Below are 24,381 nucleotides of genomic sequence, written 5' to 3'. Positions count from 1 at the left end.
TTGATACCACACCACAGACTTGATGCCACACCACAGACTTGATGCCACACCACAGACTTGATACCACACCACAGACTTGATGCCACACCATAGACTTAATACCACAGCATAGATTTGATACCACACCATAGACCTAATGCCACACCACAGATTTAATGCCACACTACAGACTTAATACCACACCACAGACTTGATGCCACACCACAGACTTGATACCACACCACAGACTTTGTATTACACCACAGAAATGATTCCACACCATAGACCTGATGCCACACCACAGAATTGATGCCACACAAAAGAATTGAAGCCACGCAACAGATTTGTACCACACCACAGACCTGATGCCACACCACAGACTTGATACCACACCACAGACTTGATACCACACAACAGCCCTGATGCCACACCACAGACTTGATACCACACCACAGACTTGATGCCACACCACAAACTTGATGCCACACCACAAACTTGATGCCACACCACAGACTTGATGCCACACCATAGACTTGATACCACAGCACAGATTTGATACCACACCATGGACCTGATGCCACACCACAGACTTGATTTCACACCACAGACCTGATGCCACACCACAGACTTGATGCCACACCACAGAATTGATGCCACACCACAGACTTGTACCACACCACAGAATTGATGCCACACCACAGACTTGTACCACACCACAGGCTGGATGCCACACTACAGACTTGATGCCACACCACAAACTTGATGCCACACCACAGACTTGATGCTACACCATAGACTTGATACCACAGCACAGATTTGATACCACACCATAGACCTGATGCCACACCACAGACTTGATTTCACACCAAAGACCTGATGCTACACCACAGACTTGATGCCATACCACAGACCTGATGCCACACAACAGACTTGATGCCACACCACAGAATTGATGCCACACCACAGACTTGTACCACACCACAGAATTGATGCCACACCACAGACTTTATACCACACCACAGGCTGGATGCCACACTACAGCCTTGATGCCACACCACAGACTTGATGCCACACCACAAACTTGATGCTACACCACAGACTTGATGCCACACCATAGACTTGATACCACAGCACAGATTTGATACCACACCATAGACCTGATGCCACACCACAGACTTGATGCCACACCACAGAATTGATGCCACACCACAGACTTGTACCACACCATAGAATTGATGCCACACCACAGACTTGATACCACACCACAGGTTTGATGCCACACTACAGACTTGATTCCACACCACAGACTTAATGCCACACCATAGACTTGATGCCACACCACAGACCTGATGCCACACCACAGACTTGATGCCACACCACAGACTTGATGCCACACCACAGACTTGATACCACACCACAGACTTGATACCACACAACAGACTTGATGCCACTCCACAGATTTGATGCCACACCACAGATTTGATACCACACCACAGACCTGATGCCACACCACAGACTTGATGCCACACCACAGACCTGATGCCACACCACAGACTTGATGCCACACCACAGACCTTATGCCACACCACAGATTTGATGCTACACCACAGACCTGATTCCACATCACAGACTTGATGCCACACCACAGACCTGATGCCACACCACAGACTTGATGCCACACCACAGACTTGATGCCACACCACAGAATTGATGCCACACCACAGACTTGTACCACACCACAGAATTGATGCCACACCACAGACTTTATACCACACCACAGGCTGGATGCCACACTACAGCCTTGATGCCACACCACAGACTTGATGCCACACCACAAACTTGATGCTACACCACAGACTTGATGCCACACCATAGACTTGATACCACAGCACAGATTTGATACCACACCATAGACCTGATGCCACACCACAGACTTGATGCCACACCACAGAATTGATGCCACACCACAGACTTGTACCACACCACAGAATTGATGCCACACCACAGACTTGATACCACACCACAGGTTTGATGCCACACTACAGACTTGATTCCACACCACAGACTTGATGCCACACCATAGACTTGATGCCACACCACAGACCTGATGCCACACCACAGACTTGATGCCACACCACAGACTTGATGCCACACCACAGACTTGATACCACACCACAGACTTGATACCACACCACAGACTTGATGCCACACCACAGACCTGATGCCACACCACAGATTTGATACCACACTACAGACCTGATGCCACACCACAGACTTGATGCCACACCACAGACCTGATGCCACACCACAGACTTGATGCCACACCACAGACTTTATGCCACACCACAGATTTGATGCTACACCACAGACCTGATGCCACATCACAGACTTGATGCCACACCACAGACCTGATGCCACACCATAGACCTGATGCCACACCACAGACTTGATGCCACACCACAGAATTGATGCCACACCACAGACTTGTACCACACCACAGAATTGATACCACACCACAGACTTGATACCACACCACAGGTTTGATGCCACACTACAGACTTGATTCCACACCACAGACTTGATGCCACACCATAGACTTGATGCCACACCACAGACTTGATGCCACACCACAGACTTGATACCACACCACAGACTTGATACCACACCACAGACTTGATGCCACACCACAGACCTGATGCCACACCACAGATTTGATACCACACCACAGACCTGATGCCACACCACAGACTTGATGCCACACCACAGACCTGATGCCACACCACAGACTTGATGCCACACCACAGACCTTATGCCACACCACAGATTTGATGCTACACCACAGACCTGATGCCACATCACAGACTTGATGCCACACCACAGACCTGATGCCACACCACAGACTTGATGCCACACCACAGACTTGATGCCACACCACAGACCTGATGCCACACCACAGATTTGATACCACACCACAGACCTGATGCCACACCACAGATTTGATACCACACCACAGACCTGATACCACACCACAGACTTGATGCCACACCATAGACCTGATGCCACACCACAAATTTGATACCACACCACAGTTTTGATGCCACACCATAGACCTGATGCCACACCACAGATAGCCGGATAGGGAGAAAATATGCGAAGTGATCGTTTACAGAAAAAAGTTTCGCCAATAGTGATCAATCAGATTCCATTGTACCGGTATGTGAAAGTTTAAAACTAATACATTTTTACTCAGTGGAAATACTTAAGGATTCAGTGTATTGAAGTAAAGCGAATAAGAATAATCTTCGTATACTTGAAACTTTTTATTATGAGACAGTTTCAATCATTTATAGAGATAGTTAGAATTATTTTTAATATATTAGCATTTTTTATGTATATACTGTGAGCACTCCTGATTTCAGTAGGTGTCTGTGGGACGCATAAAACACTCCGCATGTGGTTCGCGTCCGTAATTTGGCCACCACTGTGCTAGAAGCTTAGAATTTGACTTGTACACTGCTGAACAGTGCAGCAAAAATGGTCCTGTGGTTGATTCCAATACTCCGCATATCCAAGACTTTCCCATTCTGTACACCAGATATACCAACAAGATTGATATTTATGGATTTGCCTCCATTTATGAAAATCTCGGATTTGCAAACTGTCTTCATATCCTTAGAGTCAATACGTTGTTTAAATAACCGGCCTTTTTCCCTTAGCAATTTCTCAATAAATTGAAGATCTCAATGTAGGCTATAGGTTGAAATGTTGAGACTAGTTCATCGCTTTGATAGACCAAAGTTTTTCTTTTTGCATCCACCATTCTTGTTGAAAAGGGCATAGGCCAACTGAAATGTAACACTTTCTGTTATTGGAAATTTATTAAATGCTTCCAATGTTAAACTTGACAACTCCAATAGATTGAGTTGATTGAAGATGTTCAGGAGGAACTCAAAAAGGTCAAGGGCGCTACATTGAACCTCACTGTTGCTAACTAAGCAAAAAGAAATCAATCATCATCATCATCATCAAACTCCATTTGAGTGAGGGCTTGAGAGGCTTAAATCCTCTCTTGCAAAAGCCCTGGACAGAAACCCTGCTGTCTTGCGTAGTGCATAAATGTCGCCATACAGGTCGAGAATTTTTGGTTTCCCAAACCTGTAGAGGCGGAGATCAGTAAGTCTGGGGCAGTCAAACAGAATATGAGGCTCGGTTTCCTCTTCTTTCCAGCAGCGGGGACACCGTGAATCGAAATCTGGCCATAGCCGTGAGAAATATGAGTCAACAGGACAATGACTTGTCCTGCACTGTGCTATAATAGCATGCTCAGGCCTGGACAGCCTCCACCACGGGGAAGTGCGGTCAGGGCGCCTCATGCGCTCCCAGACTCCACGGGCTTTTTTGGGACTTGTCCCAACACTCAAACCACTTTTCCATTTCTGTTTTTTGAATTATGGGAGTCTGCAATAGTGTTGCCAGTCACACCTATGTGACTCGGTACCTACTTCATTATTACAGGGTAATAGCGTTGTTTTATGTTGTGTGAAACCATGATGACAGTGTCGATATTGGGAGGCCATGGTCCGGGGCTTTGCAAAGTCTGTAAAGCCTGCAAAGCCTGTAGTACAGATTTTGAGTCAGTGACCACAACAATCTGTGTTGCCCTCAAATGTCCCTCACCGATTTTAGAGTCAATGACTTTTAAGGCTTTACAGACTGCCATGGTCTCCGCATCGAAACTGCAAACACTACCACATGTTCCAAAGATTTTGACTGAGTGAGAGCCAAGAAAGTCGATGTAGGCTCCATAGCCTGCTCTTCCAAGAATCTATCGATGCCGACCCATCAGTGTATGCAATAATAGCACTGGGCTTGAAGGTATTAATGTCTCCAATGCTAGAATTTGAATGTCGTTAGATGAACGACTTTGCTTAGTTGCATTAGGGTCTACTAGTTTCAAACGTATGTCTGGGGTCGTAGGGCGACACCAAGGGGGAAGCGGATGAAAACGTTGAATGTTTTGTCGGTTGGTGGAGAGGCCAGCTTTATCAGATAGTCTAGTGGCATGATGCATAAAAGACTGCATCTGGATACGTCTTCTGGATCTCCAACCATCCACTAGTTTTCTAGCTGGGAGGTATTCATCCAGGCTGTATTCATCTAGGCTGTAGTCTATCTGTGATCGGACTGCTCCTAAATACAGTGATCGGAGCATGTCTGCTCGGGCTCCCCACTTCGTGGATGCCAGCTTCCGCATAATGCAAGTTTCCCTGAGGCCTTTCTTACAACATCCTGGATGTGCTCACACATTTTTAGTTTGCGATCTAAAGTTAAAGGTACTTGGGTTACTTTTCCATGCTGAGAGACACTCCGTTGAGGGAGAGCCGGAAAGGTTGCCCGAGAATGCCAGTCCCGAGCATGAACAGAGAATCAAAATCAAAAGAAATCACTAGCACCTGATCCTAGTATACCTAGCCATTTAGCTGCCATTTTGTTTTGAAAGAATTTTGGGTATTAGGAAAGGAGACTAGATACCAGGACTCAAGTTTCTAAATAATTTGAAGTATTCGTATTAACACAGATCACAAATTTGTCATTTGTTTTATCTCGAAACAAAAAGTTTTTGATATATATTTTTAAATTTAATACACTGTTACCACATAGGCTTGTCATCGAGTCCGAAGATCATTGAGGAATGCAGTATTTCCCCTGTCTGCGCAGCCCTTGTCACATCCAGGGCAAGCATAACCATTGTCCGCAGATTTTCTTTCCGCCGTCTGCGTTTGTCCTCGGCAGCGGATTTTCTTTTGGGCTCAACTGTGTATCCAGCGGCCTTTGTGAGTGACCTTCAGCTGTCACGTTCTGAGGCCGCATGCAACCAGGTGCTCTCTTCTATGTCAGCCAAGGCAAGTTGACGCCTTAGCTGGTCTCTGAAGCGTTTCCTTCTGGCGCCTTTGTTACGTCGACCACCTTTTAGCGGAAACCTAAATAAATCATGTGTGCCCACACATTACACATATAAAAGTGCAAATATATTAAAAATAAATAATTGTAAATATCTATAGAAATTGTTGAAACTTTTGATTCTTATCACTTATAATGAAGAGGCTAAAGAAACATTGTCTCTAAACGTCATTCTAAAAAGTTTAAAGTAAACGAAGATTATATTTAATAGCAATATTTCGATGAATTCAGTAAAGCCCAGTCTAGTATTTATTCAATGCTTTGAAGAATTGTGTTGAAAAAGTTGGTTTGGCTTGTACAAATGGAAAGGGTAACAAATGATGGAGCTTTGACTGAGAAAAAACAGCCTTTTTTTAATAAAATAAGGAAAATATTCCAACCATAAATTAGTAACACGAAAGTTTACACAAAATTACATTGAATTCGAACAAATTAAGGGAAAACGTAAATTGTAGTCATATGTCTAACTTAGGGCCGTACCTAGACCAAGTATGCAGCATCCCAGGTCAATGATTGTTGGGGACCTCACACAGGATATTCAATTTAATATTATACAGAAGGAATAGCGAAACTTGAACTCCATGTTAGTGTTGGAAGTACACTAGGTTTTTAATTCCATAATTTTAGTTTTGTGTCACCTTATTTTGTATTTTTCACTTCGCTGTCAAGAGCGTGGGCGTGTAAGATGTGAGATTGTGTGTGTGTTTGTTTATTTTATTAGTTGGTGTGTGAATCGTCCGGGATTTAAAATTTTCTGTAAAACTTAGTGTAGCAAACGTACTGAGTGCTGTGTATTATAAGGAATAGAAAGTAAAACATGGAAAAGGAGAGTGAGGCAGAGAAACAGAGAAGAGAAAGATCTGAGAGGGTGGAGGAAAGAGAAATGTCCAAGCTGCAACAGATGATAAGATTAAAGGAACTGGAATTGGAGGAAAAAGAGAAAGATAGACAGGAGAAAGACAAAGAAAGACAGGAGAAAGAGAAAGAAAGGGAACACGAAAGAGAAATGAAGAAACTTGACTTACTAATTGCCCAGGAAAAAAATAAAACACAATCAAGCGCGACAACCGGAGTCACGGCCCAGAGACCAAGACTGAGTAAAGGTTTCCCTGCCATGACAACAGAAGATCTACCTTGTTACCTCGACATGTTCGAAATGGCAGCTAGGAGAGACAAGGTTTTAGAAGAAGACTGGGTGGCACAGCTGCAGGAGAAAATAACACCTAAACTAAGGCAATTCCTGACACAGAGAAGATTAGTGGACTGCACTGACTACGAGAAGATAAAAAAAGAACTCCTAGACTATGTGGGAATGACAGAGGAGGCCTGCAGAAAACGATGGCATGAGACTGTCCCAATTGAAGATGGCCCAAGAGAATTTTTTGTGGCTTTACAAAAGAACTTCCGACAGTGGTGCGAGGCGGCGAAAATAGAACGGAACTTTGAACAGCTGGAGGAGTTAATATTGAAAGACTCTATACTCAGTGCCCTAAACGAGGAGGTAAGAGAAGAGATCCTAGATAAAGAACCTGAGTCGTTGGAAAAGCTAGTTGATTTGTTGGAGAACAGAAAGATAATCTTCGCCAGTAAAAGCATTTTCAAGAAATCGAGAATTTATCAGGCCAACGCAGTGAGTGACAGAAGAGATTTGAATAGGCAAAATTACCGCTACCAAACCAGCCCTAGCAGCGCAAACTATATCAGGCCAAACATTGAATACAATGAGCCCAGAAAAAATTTCGTCAGACCCCGCTATAGCAATTCTTACAACAGAGCAAGAGGGCGATGGAATAGGCCAAATTACACATTTAGCAACCAAGTTAACAACAGAAGAAACAACTATGGAAATGGAATGTACCAGAATAACCAAGGAAGGTATAGGAATGATACTAGAAGGAACTACTCCAATCAAGCCGAATGTGCCGTGGTGCAATTGCCTGATAGACAAGGGACTTGCAATCTGATCTACCATAATCCAGAAAGTGTGGCTAACTTCATTATAAACGACAAGTCTATTGGATCACTAAACATAGAAGAAGGAAAGCTGAATGGAAGAAAGGCGTCGATCCTGAGAGATAGCGGCTGTAGCGTTATCGCCGTAAGAGAGACACTTGTCAATGAAGAAGATATTTTGCCAGAGAAATGCTCCTTGTGCTTAGCAGACGGGCAAGTATTTAGATACAAAACCGCAAAGGCAATGCTTGACACACCTTACCTGAAAGGAGAATTCATCGTCGTGCTATTTCCGGAGCCGGTCGCTGATGTGTTAATAGGCAATGTGAAAGGCCTGTTCGTGTCAGCCGTAGAGACTAGAGGAATGAAGGACAAAGAAAGGGAAGAAACTCAAGTAAAGACGCCAATCATAGGAACAAGTATAGAAGGGAGTCTAGAGAAGGAACAACAAGAAGATGAAACTCTGGCACCACTATGGAGAAAATGCAACCTGCAAACAACACAAGTGACTAAAGAAGCAAGTATTATGTTTGTCAGAAAGAAGAGCTTGCTTTACAAGACAGTTACGTCCCTTACAGAACCTCAAGTAGTTAAAGATCTTTTAGTTGTTCCTAAGTGCAGACGTAAATTAATACTGGAAAACGCCCACAGCTCACCACTGGCAGGGCATATGTCTGTAAAGAAAACAAAACTTCGTATCTACTCTGAATTTTATTGGCCAGGGGTCGACAAAGATGTAAAGCAGTTGGTAAGGTGCTGCGACCCATGTCAGAGAGCAAAAGTTCCAGGGAGAGCTGGTAAAGCAGTGCTGGGGAAGATGGACAGACAAGGTGTACCCTTTAAGAAAATCGCAATAGACCTGGTTGGACCTCTTCCTATGACAGAAAGTAAACATAGATACATCCTAACTATAATAGACACATTCTCCAGATGGCCTGAAGCTGTACCGTTGAGAAACATAGAGACAACTACTGTGATAGAAGCTTTATATTCGGTCTGCACTAGGATTGGTTTTCCAGAGGCCATTCTCTCTGACAATGGTTCTCAATATGGTTCAGATTTATACACAGAAGTCTGCAAATTCTTCAATGTGAAGATAATCAAGTCCACGCTATACCACCCGGCCTCGAATGGATGCGTAGAACGCCTACATGGTTCACTTAAGAGCATATTAAGAAAGCTGTGTTCTGAACGATCTAAAGATTGGGACAAATACTTAGCCTCGGCATTATTCGCTATAAGAGAATTGCCCAACGATACAACAGGATTTGCACCCTACGAACTTGTATTTGGAAGAAAAATTAGAGGGCCGATGGCAATTTTGAAGAAACTTATGACCAAAGAAAAAGAAGTTGACACTAATTACACTAACTTGTTTGAATATCTTGAGGAATTAAAAGAAAGACTACAAAGTACAGCTAAGATTGCATGTGATAATGAAGACATAGCGAGGCAAGAACAAAAACGACTAGATGATAGAAACACTGTAAAAAAAAGTTTTGCTACAGGAGAAATGGTATTAGTGTTGAAACCAAAAAAGGGAGATAAGCTCAAATTATATTGGGAAGGCCCGTACAAGATAGAAAAGAGGTTATCAGACTTAAATTACATAGTAAAGAAAGGAAACAAATCAAAGATATTTCATGTAAACAGATTAATCAAATATTACACCCCAGTTGAAGTAACAAGTAACAATGTTGCCAACAGTAGCTGTAAGAGTAACATTTTGTCTGCTGCATTTATTGGAGTCGTGGATGAATATGACCATGATGAAACAGGGCAAATCATTGATAATGAAATAGAAGAATTAAAACTACCGGAAATGATCCATGGAAATGGAGAAATAAACCAAAGGGCAATAACCATTAATAAAGACTTAAACCAAACTCAGAAAAATGAAGTTGAAAAACTCCTTGAAGACTTTGCACACGTAATATCAGATGTACCAGGAAAAGCGAAAGTGGAGCCCTTTAAAATAACTCTAACATCGGATAAGCCTGTCAATTTAAAACCTTATAATGTACCAATGGCGATGAGACAAAGGCTACAAGAAGAAATTGAGTCGATGATTAACATGAATATTATTGAAGAGAGTGAATCGCCTTATGCATCTCCTATGATCTTAATCAAAAAGAAAGATGGAACCTTGAGACCAGTTGTTGATTATAGGCAATTAAATTCCATAACAAAATTTGATGCAGAAGTCATACCAGATCAAGAAGAACTATTTATCACACTAAGGAAAGCTAAATATTTTAGTAAATTAGACCTAACGAAAGGTTACTGGCAGGTGCCATTAGAAGAGAGTAGTAAGCAGTACACAGCGTTCAAAGTACCCAATGCACACTATCAATTCAAATATCTCCCATTTGGTTTAAAAAACAGTCCTAGTTTCTTTAACAGAACAATGCGTAGAGTGCTAAAAGGTTTAGAACAAGTAGTTTGTTATTTTGATGATCTGTGTGTGTACAACACTGATTGGCAGAGTCACATGTTCTCATTGAGACAGGTGCTTGAGAGGTTAGGAGAATTCAATATTACTGTTAAGCCTAACAAGTTACTAATTGGGTTCCAAACTATTACATTCCTAGGCCATAAGATAGGCCAAGGCTTTCTTCAGCCTGAAAATTCTAATGTCAGTAAGATTCTGCAGCTACGGTACCCTAAAACAAAGAAGGAAACCCGATCATTATTAGGTCTGCTCAATTATTATCGCTCCTTCATTCCAAACTTTTCAAGCTTGTTGTCTCCCTTTACTGAAATTCTTAAAAAAGGGCACCCTTCTAAAGTTGCTAAGACTGTGGAGGGGGAGGTTGCATTGGAGCGTATACAAAGATACTTGACTTCTCACCCCATTTTAATGTTGCCTGATCCGGATAAATGTTTTTATCTACAGTGTGATGCTTCGGACAAGGCTGTTGCAGTTGCTGCTCTACAGTACGTGGGAAACAAATTGCATCCTGTCCGTTTCCTCAGCAGAAAATTACTCCCACGTGAATGTAAATACAGCATAATGGAGCGTGAGTTGTTAGCATTAACATGGGGAATTAAGAAGTTGGAACACTTCTTGTATTCACGTAAGTTCATTGTTTGGACTGATCACCTGAATCTCAAGTATCTCAAGTCTGCAACCACCAATGCTCGCATTGCTAGATGGATATTATACCTTATGGACTTTGACTTTGAAATTCAGCACATTAAAGGTACAGACAACTTTTGGGCTGACCCATTGTCTAGGCTGACAGTTTGAACTCACATTATTGTCTCTGTCAGAAGCATACCTGGTATTGTAACGTTTTCAGACTGTGCACGTCTCAGCAATCCAGTATGTACGTTGAACTTTTTCAACTATGATCGTCTCGTCAGAGAAGTTACTACTATTACTACTACTACTATTATTATTATTGCTCAATTAAATTGACTGAACTGTTCATCTCTTTGTGTTTTAATTGTACTTTGCACAACACGCGTCGTCTCATTCAGTATTGAGAAGCATCGGAAGTCAAGTCTTAAGCTCTATATTCACAAACAATAAACAGTAGCCTACATTGTAACCTGACGTCACAAGAGAAGGAACTGGACAAGTGGAACAGATGAAGATTAGTTTAGTTATATTATTAGTTTTATTATTACATATGCATTATTATTGATGAACTTGTTTTGTTTGGAAATGGAAAGATAATTCATGTATTTTATTAATGTTGATGCATAGAAACGAAGTATTCATTATTTCATACTTAAACTCATGGGTGTAGTTTGTTGAATTGAAACAAATTACTTGTGTAAACATAGTAAGATGTACTGTGTATTTTTGAGTAGTATTTCTTTTAACCATGTTGTACTTCAACAATGTCATTAATAATTTTTTTTAGTGTACATAATATAGACTTAGATTTTCAGGGAAAATCTAGTGGAAGTAAGGGGGAGATGTCAAGAGCGTGGGCGTGTAAGATGTGAGATTGTGTGTGTGTTTGTTTATTTTATTAGTTGGTGTCTGAATTGTTTTTATCACGGGATTTTCAAGGGGGGACAATTAGGTTTCTAGCGGTCAGTCTACAGTTGGAGAGCTGACCTGGTCTGAGTAGGGTGCTGGTGTTTTGTGTATTTCATAAGAGTGATATAATTGTGTGCTTTATTAAGTATTAAAGTATTATCGATATTCATGAATATAAGGAATTAGAGTTGATGTATACTAAGTGTTCGTATTTGAGTTAAGCAAGTATTGACAAGTGTAATTGAGAATCATACCCTAGATTATCGAGCCATATGTAAGTGGTAAAGAACTCACCTGAGTTCCCTTACATTCGCCTCTGGCCTCCAATTATCCAAGGCTGGCCTGAAATGGAAGTTCAGAAAAGTTCGTGAAGATTTGGAATTAAAACATCCCGATGTTCGGTAACACAGTAGTATCCGCTGGCCAATCATTAAATCAATATGGAATAACAAGGAAGAAATTGTTAGGTTCCTTGAAGGACATTGACTGTGACCTTTTCCTAATATTTCTAATGAGGAGTTGAAGACAGACTTCATGTTTATCATCGGAAGCATTGCAACAGGTTGCTTGCACATGAAATGTGTGTGCATCTTAAATCTTTTGAAACAAAGCTTTTCCATTTCTTGAGGCCAGCAAGCGAAATTAAGGCTTTATCATTTTACATTAGCTGAAAGGTGAAACTATTTCTAGGGAAATCGTGGAAAAGTACAAGACTTATTTGGATTCCTTGATTGTGGAATTTTAAAGCAAATTTTAAGACGTCAAAAACTCGAAACCAGTTTTCAATACCCTCAGCTCACCATTTAATGCAGAAGCTGATATAGCTCCAGATGACATACCTCCAAGCAAATTATGACCTGAAATAGAAGTTCCAGTCAGTTCTTTCGCGGGAGCTTCATGAGTGCCAGAAGCTGTATATCCACACTTTAAGAAACTTAAACTTTCACATTTTATAGAACCACATTCATCTTTAAACAATATTTTCTTTTTGTTTGAAAATTATCAAGTGTTAGAATAGGTCGATGCTTATTGAAGGTAATTTGACAGTAGTCACAAGAAAAACAACTAGTAAGCTAGTTCCATGGTTTCGGAACATTATGCAGTTAACAGTTATATACCTCAAGTACTACTATATATTCGTGGTGAAATGTTGGATGTAAATAGACAATAGCAAAATTTAAAAAAAAAAATTCGTAAAATTAGTTTTAAAAATTACTAACTCTTATATATATATATATATAAATATATATATATATGCGGCCCGCCCTGTCCCCAAATTTTGTTAATGCGGCCCTTGGTTGAAAAAGGTTGCCCACCCCTGCCATATACTGTTCTCTGAACTACGCCATTTTATTTCTTAAAGACCCGAACAAGATAATCTTCTATCTTTGACCTTTTTAGTATTTGCTAACTTTTTCTGTAGAATCAGGCTCAGGTTAGGCTACAGCCTTTACTCGACAGGATTATGGGAGTAGGAATTAGGCTCAGGTTAGGCTACAGTCTTTACTTGACAGGATTATGGGAGTAGGAATTAGGGTTAGGGAACTTAGATGTTAAGTTTAGGGAATGGGGGGGGGTTAAGGTTAGGGTTGTCTACAGATTTTATTTAAATAAACATTAAAACATATAACAGTATTATAAACAAGGGAGATGATTCTGCGTTATTTCTAACTTTGTCAACACGTCGGCCGGTTCAGGAATCTAGTCTCTATTACTAAGCCAAGATCTAATACCGAAGTTTTAAATCATAGAGTGAAAGTCTTTCTAAATATTGAAATTATTTTGTTTATCAACTTTCCCATATTTTGTACACCTACCACATTGAAATGGTAACCATAGAATGTTTCCTAATAGGTAAGGAACAACTCGAATTAAAAATGCCTTACACAATCTCGAACACAAATCGCCTCAATAGTCCACACATATGCACAACGTCATTTCTCTAGCTTAGAAACATCACCAACTTTTCAAAATGGAAGATCACTAGAGAATTTCCTTGAACATCAAAAGCAAAAACACAGACAGGAGTGAGCATTCAAAAGGAAAGGCCTAAAAATATAGCTTGTAAGTACTCGACAAATGATTCATCTAGATATCTAGTCCAAATCTAAACATCTCAAGTAAATGTAGTCGTTGTTTTCTACATCTAGATCTACATCTATTTTGATGATGTCTACAGTCTAGATCTAATGCACAGACATATATAATACCTAGACTGGATATGGAAATCTTTAACATTTAATCTACATATAAATGTGAAAAAATTTTAAAGCTGAAACAAGGCGTTATTTTGTAAAGTAGTTACAAGAAGTAAAATTGTTGTGTTTTTTTCAACCCTAACCTATGTAACATAGATCTATAATTTAATCATAATGTTGTTGTTTCTTTTGTTTAGATCTAGATTTAGTAATGGACCTCATTCACCAATCGTAAACAAACAGCATTTAGCCACGTGATTCTCTATATCTTCTATACAAATTACGTAATACGCAGAGGCTGTCACGTGACAGTTTTTTTTTTCGTTGTTTTATCCATATTATCACGTGGCTAAATGTTGTTTGTTTACGATTAGCGAATGAGGTCCATTGATGATTGAACATAAAAAATAAGAGCATTCTCTTCTCATAATTATTATTTTGCAATTATTAGATACATAATGTAGAAAGATCTAGGAAATCAGTCTATTTGAAAGTAAATAAGATGATTGAAATCAACAGACTTTAATTATTTCGATCTAGGAATTTCGAAACAGTATCTCAATGGAAACAGGAAATGGCTTTATTTCATAGATTTGTTTGAATATATAGTTCTGTGATTAATAACGTATTCTATTTAAAATCCACAAATGGTATTGCATTATTTCTAAACTTTGAAAACTAACGATCATTACTTTTCTTAGACAGAAAAGATCGATTTTCCTATGTTCCGTGCGACTTCCCTTACACTACTTACAGCTTGAAAAAGAGTTACATACATAACAATATATATAAATAGGTCTGTGATCTAATCATTATCGTATTAGCATTTGTTTCCGTTATCCAGTCTAGGTCTAAAATATAAAGGTCTGACTGGTCAGTCACTGGTCTGTGATATAAAAATTATAATATAATATCTAGATCTGTATATGCTAAGGGTTGATTTTACTATGATTTAGATCTATAGTTAGATCTAGTTAAATTTAATGGAGGATTTACAGTAATTTACCAATAAGAAACATAAGCTATATTTATAATATTAGCATGTGGGGGGCTTCCTAAAATGATTCCATAGATATTTTCAATCATTTTGAAGAAAGAACAAAGGAACTATTGCCTTGTGTTGATTATAAGGGGCCCCATATCTCAATAAGCTAAGGGCCATATTAGGGCCCCATATCTCAATAAGCTTAGGGCCATATCATGGGCTCCATATCTCAACAAGCTTAGGGCCATATCATGGGCTCCATATCTCAACAAGCTTAGGGCCATATCAGGGGCCCCATATCTCAGTAAGCTTAGGGCCTTATCAGGGGCCCATTATATCAGTAAGATTTGGACCATATCAGGAGCCACAAATCTCAGTAAGCTCAGGACCATATCAGGGGCCACAAATCTCAATAAGCTTAGGGCCATATCAGGGGCCCCATATTTCAATAAGCTTAGGGCCATTCTTTAGTATGTTTTATCGGATTTGGTTTGTTGATTGCTAAGTGAACATTTGATATGTTGATTGCTAAGTGAGTATTTGATATGTTGATTGCTAAGTGAATATTTGATATGTTGATTGCTAAGTGAGTATTTGATATGTTGATTGCTAAGTGAATATTTCATCTGTTGATTGCTAAGTGAATATTTGATATGTTGATTACTAAGTGAGTATTTGATATGTTGATTGCTAAGTGAATATTTGATATGTTGATTGCTAAGTGAATATTTGATATGTTGATTGCTAAGTGAATATTTGATATGTTGATTGCTAAGTGAGTATTAGATATGTTGATTGCTAAGTGAATATTTGATCTGTTGATTGCTAAGTGAGTATTTGATATGTTGATTGCTAAGTGAGTATTTCATATGTTGATTGCTAAGTGAATATTTGATATGTTGATTGCTAAGTGAATATTTGATCTGTTGATTGCTAAGTGAGTATTTCATATGTTGATTACTAAGTGAGTATTTCATATGTTGATTGCGAAGTGAATATTTGATATGTTGATTGCTAAGTGAATATTTGATATGTTGATTGCTAAGTGAGTATTTGATATGTTGATTGCTAAGTGAATATTTGATATGTTGATTGCTAAGTGAGTATTTGATATGTTGATTGCTAAGTGAATATTTGATCTGTTGATTGCTAAGTGAGTATTTCATATGTTGATTACTAAGTGAATATTTGATATGTTGATTACTAAATGAGTATTTGATATGTTGATTGCTAAGTGAATATTTGATATGTTGATTGCTAAGTGAGTATTTGATCTGTTGATTGCTAAGTGAGTATTTCATATGTTGATTACTAAGTGAGTATTTCATAAGTTGATTGCTAAGTGAGTATTTCATATGTTGATTGCTAAGTGTGTATTTGATATGTTGATTGCTCAGTGAATATTTGATATGTTGATTGCTAAGTGAATATTTGATATGTTGATTGCTAAGTGAATATTTGATATGTTGATTGCTAAGTGAACATTTGATCTGTTGATTGCTAAGTGAATATTTGATACTAGTCGACCGGCGGCGTAGCATACGCCGCTATATTGTAGGGCCAACTTTAGGCCACTGCAACCTATGCGACCGCAGTGGGCCCAGCACTTTTATAGGACCCGCGCTAATTTTAGGTGTATAAATTATTAAATTAAACCATTTTATAACTTATAACAGATTTCTCGCGGCATCCTGTCAATTTAACAGGAGCTCCTGGAAATCTCCTGAAATTGCAAAATATACGAAAAAGTCCTGGAAATATACGGAAATTATTAAAATCTTTTGAAAACTCATACCAGTCTCCTGAAATATATAGACGAAAATTTTTTATTTCACTCTTAAATTACCTAGGATAACTCCGTCCTAGTTGCAAAAATAAAAGAGTGATCTTTCCATTGTGTCCAAACACTTGAGCGTGCTCTGTGGCCTCGATAGTTACTACAGAGTAGATTACTCCCCCCCCCCTTTTTTTTTTTAACGTGAGGTAGAAATTAAAACAAAAGAGTGATATTGCAACGGTCCTGCCCTGCTAGGTTGTGACTACGTGTTCCCCCCCCCCCTCTTGTTTTCTCGTGGACTATCCGCAGAGTGATCTTTCCTTTACTTCTTACTACTCGTTTAAACTGTTGAGGGAAGAAGAGAATTTTAAATATAGATGTTGATTGCTAAGTGAACATTTGATATGTTGATTGCTAAGTTAATGTTTCGACACAATGACACTAAATGAAAGCGACAACTAGAGCGAATTTTGATTTTGTCTCATTAACTATAGACCTCGTCAAATAAAGAAGATTAGATCAGAAAACTATGAAACATTCTTGTATTGGCTGTCTTCTGGTCACATGCTCACTAGTCAGTGTTACGTTGAGCACAGTACGACATCATGCTGAAGAAGGTGAGTGAGAGGTCACAACACTAAACTAGAATGAATTAGGGTCAAGGCCACTAACTGTATAGCACGGTCCCCTCTCTTCCATTTTTTTTTCAATTCCTTTTATGAATATGTAAAGATTGGGTCAAGTCATTAAATGAATGGTTTAAGCATCAATTAAAAGAAAATGACCATGAGACCTCTAGATGATGTAGAAACAAATTTCCAAAGGGATATAGGATTTTAACAATGGGCCAAAACTAATTTTGTTGTTGGCCTCCTTTAGTCGTAGAATGACTCTGGTTCATCTCGCACACTTCCTCATGTGGATGTGGAGCCCTATTTTGGAGAGACACTCCCGTCCACAAATATCGCAGGTTAAGGTGGCTTTCTTGGTCACTGTCTCTCTCCATCTGGTGCGGTCTAGAGCTATGTCTTCCCAATGGTCAGTATTGATATTCATTGATTTGAGGTCCCGTTTTATTACATCTATGCTGGGAATACCTGTTCGCGCAAGGATCTCAGTATTGCACACTTTTTCTTTCCATGTGAATTCAAGATCCTACGGAGACATCGCTAATGGAATGAGTTTAGTTTTCTCTCTTGCTTTGCGTAGGTGGTCCATGATTCACTGCCATACAGCAGTGTACTCATAACGCATGCCTTGTAGACTTCCTTTTTGGTCACTGTAGTGAGCTTCTGGTTTTCCCAAACTCTTGGCCTGAGTCTAGCGAAGGTCGAGGCAGCCTTCCCAATGTGTTTTTTTTATCTTCTCTTCTAGAGACAGGTCATTTTGAATAGTGGATCCCAGATAGCAGAATTCATTTACGGTGTCCATCTTGTTATCGTTATGAGTATGGAGGGTGGTGTTGTAGCAGGTGGTCCCATAACATTTGTTTTCTTTGTGCTAATAGTTAAGCCATCTTTTTTACAGGCCTGAGAGAAGCGGGACATTAGTGACTTGTGTGTGTGCCACTACCGCTGCGTCATCCGCGAATAACATATCTCTTACGAGGGTGGTTCTGATTTTAGTTTTGGCCCTCAGTCTGGCAATATTTAGGAGTTTGCCATCAAATCTGGAATAGAGATAGATGCCTTCGGTGGATTTGTCAAATGCGTTGTGAATTATCAGTGAAAATAGTATTCCAAAGAGGGTTAGGGCCAGGACACATCCTTGTTTAACTCCGCTGTTTATACTGAAACTTTCAGAGCTGGCACCGTTGAATTGCACTGTACCCATCATATTTTGGTGGAAAGATACGATTAAATTTAGCAGCTTGGGTGGACAGCCTATTATCTGTAAAATTTTAAAGAGGCCAACTCTGCTGACTAGATTGAAGGCCTTTGCCAGGTCAATGAACGCAATATACAAAGGCATCCTTTGTTCTCTGCACTTTTCCTGAAGTTGGCGGCGGAGAAAATCATGTTAATCTTGGATCTCCCTGAGCGAAAGCCGCATTGTGATTCTGGATAGACCCGATCAGCGAGTTTTTGTAGCAAAGGAAGTATCACTCGAGCAAAGACTTTGCCTACAATACTTAGGAGGGAGATTCCCCTGTAATTGCAGTTGCTTCTGTCACCTTTGTTCTTATACAATGTAACGATTTTAGCATCCCGCAGGTCTTGTGGCACAGCACCTTCTTGCCAACATTTGCAGAGCAGTTCATGTAGAGGTTGGATTGGTGTAGTTTTGCATTGTTTTAGAAGATCTGGGGGAATACCATCGCATCCGTGTGCTTTGCGAGCAGCAATGTTGTCTATGGCTTTGTTGAGCTCTGACAGGGTGAGTATTTCGTCTAGCTCGTTCATTGTAGGTAATTATATGATGGCCTTAAGGGCTGAGTCAGAGACTGAGCTTGTTGTGGCGTAGAGCTCAAAGTAATGTTCAACCCATCTGTGCATTTGTTGGCACTTGTCTGTGATGATATCACCAGTGGTTGATTTAAGATGTGCTGACTTGTTTTGGGAGGGTCCGAGAGCCCTTTTTATTCCTTCATACATCCCTCTTACGTTGCCCACTTGGGATGCGAGCTGAATATTCTCACTGAGCTCTACCCAGTATTTATTGGCACAGATCCTTGCTGTCCTCTGTACATTGGCTCTAGCTTATTCAGATTTAACAGGTTGCGTTGGGTAGGTTTTGCCTTGTATGTAGCGAGTGCATCTCTCTTTGCTCTGATGACAGGTGCTAAAATAGCTGATTTAGAGTCAAACCAATCATTTTGTTTTGTAATTTTTCTTCCAAAGATTTCCAGGGAAGTCTTTTGTATGGTGGACTTGAAGTGTTCCAATTTTTCTGTTGCTGTATTTCGAGAGACATTTTTATACACGCGTTCAAAAGATTCCGCAAATTGTATCTGGAGATCAGGGTGGCACATCTTGCTTACATCCGATTGGGGTCTTCCAATCTGCTTGGTATGTTGGATTTTTTTAGGGAGAAGATTGATCTTACAACATACCAAGGAGAGATCTGTGTCACAGTCTGCACAGTAATAGGACCTGGTAAGCTTGAAAAATTGTAAGCACTTTTGTCTTACCATGATTAGGTCTAGTTGGTGCCACTGTTTGGAGCGAGGATGCCTCCAAGATACTCTGTGCTGTGGTTTAGTCTTGAAATAGGTATTAATGACAGAAGGAGTGTAGTGAGCAAACCTCGAGAAGCCTTTGTCCATTTTCATTTACTTTTCCGACACAAAAACGCCCAATATAGCTGTCCCCTGCAGAGTTGTCAGATCCAACGCGTGCATTGAGGTCGCCGAAGATAATAACCTGTTCCGTATTTGGGATCTCGCTGAGAGAAGACGAAAGGTTGTCATAGAACATGTCTTTGGCCTCTGGTGTGGAATTCAAAGTAGGAGCGTAGACACTTATCAAAGTCACGTGTCCAATAGATGTGTTAAGGCGTAGTGATAGGAGCCCCGTTGGACTTCAGCTCTACTGTGTTCAGCAGTGTGTTCTTAACTGCGAAACCAACGCCATGTTCCCTTACTTCAATTTCGGCTTTGATTTGCCAGAAGAAGGTGTAGTCTTTTTCTTTGATTGAACCAGAGTCGGCTAAACGAGTTTCCTGGAGGGCTGCAATGTCTACTTTGAACCTGGACAGTTCATCGTTTATTATTGCGGATTTTCTGGCATCTTCTATGTCCGGTAAGTTTTCATTAAGTACAGTTGTAAACTACGCACATTTTCTGGCATCTTCTATGTCCGGTAAGTTTTCATTAAGTACAGTTGTAAACTACGCACATTCCATGTGCCCAGTTTAAGAGTGGTTCTCCTCTTTTTTTGTTCATGTCGACTGGTACATTGGCTTTGTGCCTGCTTTTCAGATTTTGTCCTATCCTCGAGTACCCAAACGAGTAAGACAGGCATGACGGGACAGCACCTTATTGGCTGGGGGCTGCCCAGCTTGAGGCGGGCGGTAGCTGTCTATTGGAATCCTAGGATCCCTCCCACCGACCAAAGTGGCCCCTGACGCCCTGCTCTACGTCAATTGAGCATCTGAGCTTATAACCGGTGACTGCCACTTCCCGTGTTTGGCCGACGCCAAAGGTGAAGCTGGAGTGTCCTCTCCAGTTTTTGGGGTTAGGGCTTAGAAAAACTGAAATGAAAGCCTGGGCATTGTTTATGGTCGGAACGATGTCACCCACACAGCAGTTCCCCCCTCTCCGCAGCTGATGTGATGTGGTCCGATACAGTTTGGGATCAGTAGCGCCGCAGGCTCTGCCAGACTAGCACGGTGTGCTACAATTTGCCTAAGGGTCACCAGCTCCTGATTTTTCCTCAGGGTTGTCTCCCGAAGCCTTTCCCGCGTTTGTGTATAGCCGCAAGGCAGCGGAGGTTTGGATTCAGACTTTTCCTTCTCCTAGATGGGTAGCCAACCAAGGCTAACGAGCCCCTCCTGCCCGAAGCTTACTGGCTTAGGCGCCAGTTGCTCGCCTATGCCCCTTCTCCTGTCTGTGGTAACGGTTCCGCCAGGCTCAGAACCACATGTGAAGGCCAGAAGTTGGACTGGTTGTCAGAGGCTATTTGAGACGCATGCCATTGGAAGCATTTTATAGGTAATGATGGACTTAAGACCATTACCACTTCTGACGTTAACAACCTTGCAGAGCCTATGTTAAGCATCAATCAAAAGAAAATGACCATTAATAATGATGAGACGTCTAGATGATGTAGAAACCAATTTCAAACGAATATAGGACTTTAACAATGGGCCTAAACTAATTAGATGATATAGAAATGTAAAACTATATGTACATGTGCCTCGATTGTCCCTCACACTCCTTGCTCATCCCCCCCCCCACTTTTTTTATACAATAAATAAACATTAGCTTGAAAGTCAAAATGCAAAAAAAAAAAAAAAACTAGAGATCTCTTTTTTTTTTTTTTTCTGTGTTGTTGTTGCTAGTAAAATGTTCAGAAACACTACATTTTTTGAATGAACATTTATATATAGGTATAGGGTGAGTTTTTTAAAAATCAATTCGCCTACTTCCTCTCCAAATTCTGTATCTGCCCTTCTTTTAGTTTCTTCTCACAATGAAATCCAGAAGCTGTGAAGTAAAATTCATAATGCAAGCTTAACTATTGGATCACTTTCTTAGTTTCATTCAAACAAGTCAAAAGATGCCATACAAAAGGGATTACGGGCACGACATGGCCTGAATTGTGCCGATGTGCCAAAAACTCAAAACTCTAACTCAAACTTACTCGGTTCGCAACAAACTGTCTGCCCTATAATAGATTCATTTACTTTAAGGCAGGGTCTGACAACAAGCGTGACACGTGCTTTTATGTGACAATTTAACAAAAATAAAACCACACAACTGTTGTTTTTTTCAAAAAGAATAATTAACGGGTAATGTATTCATGTTTAATAATAGCAGATAATGCTGCAGTCTTATCAGTCTTCTAGAGCGTAAATAAATGTATACTTCTTGTATTCTATACCAAAAAAAAAGCTTTGATGTCCAAGTTATGCATAATGCTCCAAACAAGGACAGTCTATCTGTTGTAACTTTTAAAGAATAAATATAAATATTGAATTCTAATGCTACACAAACAGTATTGAAGAATATTTTTTTTCAAGGGTGTGAATTTTGACAATACACAGCAGGTTATATATGTGAGAAGCATATTAATAGCTTTTGAACCATGGGAAGTAACTGGATTTATCTGTATGCACTGTACCCCCTCGGGAAAACATTGTATTTAGATGTTGATCGAACAGATGAAAACCTAAGTTTCAAATTGCAGACTTTGCCAAGCACTACCACAGATGGTGCTGTAAATGTTAAGTTTCAAATTTCAGACTTTGCCAAGCACTACCACAGATGGTGCTGTAAATCTTCTGTGTAGAAAAATTAATTATAACAACTGCTATTTTAAATTATGCAGAACTTACAGAAAAATCTTTAACTTATATTGCACATGTAATACAAATAAATATGTACAACTTCAAAGATGTAGACATACTTTCCTATTTGGATACTGAGGAAACTAACTGGGAAATGACTAAAGAAAATAATATGTGTCTCAGTTTGCCCCTGCCCCAAAGATAAATCGCAACGCACGTCACTGCAATAAACAATAGTTAATGCATGTATTTTATACAAATAAATAACTTCTTATAATTCTATACACACTACTACATACGACCAATGTATGTTTCCACTCTAGATCTCAGGCCTACAGTGAGAACCACGAGGACGTCTCATCGAACACTGAATCCATCATTTCCACAGACTTGTAAGGATGTACGAAAAACAAAAGGCACCAGCAGACCTGTTGTTGTTTTAGCAGACGGCTTTGAGGTTATGTGTGATACCAGGACAGATGGCGGTGGCTGGACGGTTATTCAGAGGCGTGTGGATGGCACTGTCAATTTCACGAGAAATTGGCAAGACTACAAATATGGTTTTGGTGATTTTGACAATGGAGAGTTCTACCTGGGGAATGAGAATATCCACTTGATTACATCCCTTAGACACTACGAAATGAGGGTTGACATGGTCTACAAAGACAAACGAAAGTTCGCTTCCTATTCTATGTTTAGAATCTATGGTGAACCCGAAGATTACAAGCTAATAGTAGGCGGCTACTCCGGCAGTGCAGGGGACAGCCTCTCTCCTATCCACAATACTATGAAGTTCAGTACCTACGATCGAGACAATGACGCCCACTCCAACAACTGTGCTATGCTTTATAAGGGAGGTTGGTGGTACAACGCATGCCATACTTCCAACTTGAACGGGATCTGGGGTATCAAGGAATTTGGTCGTGGAGTCAATTGGAACTCTTTTACAGGATTTCACGCTAGTGCTAACTTTACTGAAATGAAAATACGCCCAATACATTGATTTGTTTCCAAATATGCTTTCAACTGAACCTATGGATTTCTTGTAAGGTCAGATTGTGTTGCACTACAGTATGTACACTATGTCAGACTTTGTTCGGGTAAATTGATCTAATGTTACATCTGTTGTATGCTTTGAAGAGTTAATAAACTTCAAGTGGCCATTACCGTTGTATCTTTCAGTTTTTTTTTAATTATTAGCCTAATTGGTTAGAAATGTTTAAAATTACTGTTGTTTTATCAAACGAATTCTTCCAATTGTACACGTGATCTCACTGTCCCACAGATAAACGTTGTGTTTCAGTTTCCTAAGTGAATAGAAAAAGAAACAGTTCCATCATTAGCAGTTAATCTCGTTTCTAACCTCCATACTCCTTGCTTTTTTCTTATTAGTTATGTAGCTACACAGCTCAATAGAAACAAATAGTCAATATTCTTACACATCGAGCAAAAAGAAATAGAAAATTTCCCAAAGAGGAAACAAAACAAAGAAAAAGAAATCCAATTTGTTGACTGTCTCCTCAAAACAAAGCACTATCCTATAATTGGATTAGATCGCTCTTCAATCCATGTAATAGTTTTTAAA

The 24,381-nt window shown here is 39.9% G+C and overlaps 2 protein-coding genes across 2 annotated transcripts; both read left to right on the top strand.

Annotated features, from left to right (window-relative positions):
- Positions 1-7,096: 7,096 nt before the first annotated feature.
- Positions 7,097-11,143, top strand: LOC129924661 (uncharacterized). The gene is made up of 2 exons (XM_056021132.1): positions 7,097-9,345; positions 9,547-11,143. The coding sequence occupies exons 1-2, from the start codon at positions 7,097-7,099 to the stop codon at positions 11,141-11,143; spliced, it is 3,846 nt and encodes a 1,281-aa protein (XP_055877107.1).
- A 2,453-nt stretch (positions 11,144-13,596) lies between these two features.
- Positions 13,597-23,962, top strand: LOC106057371 (ficolin-2-like). The gene is made up of 3 exons (XM_056019747.1): positions 13,597-13,951; positions 17,342-17,464; positions 23,120-23,962. Exons 2-3 carry the CDS (start codon positions 17,377-17,379, stop codon positions 23,797-23,799), a joined length of 768 nt encoding a protein of 255 aa, XP_055875722.1. The 5' UTR covers positions 13,597-13,951; positions 17,342-17,376; the 3' UTR covers positions 23,800-23,962.
- Positions 23,963-24,381: the final 419 nt, after the last annotated feature.

This window comes from Biomphalaria glabrata, chromosome 2 (assembly GCF_947242115.1).
Source record: "Biomphalaria glabrata chromosome 2, xgBioGlab47.1, whole genome shotgun sequence".
Lineage (NCBI taxonomy): Eukaryota > Metazoa > Mollusca > Gastropoda > Planorbidae > Biomphalaria > Biomphalaria glabrata.
Note: the sequence above shows the minus strand (reverse complement) of the source record. Positions and strands in the feature narration are given on the sequence as shown.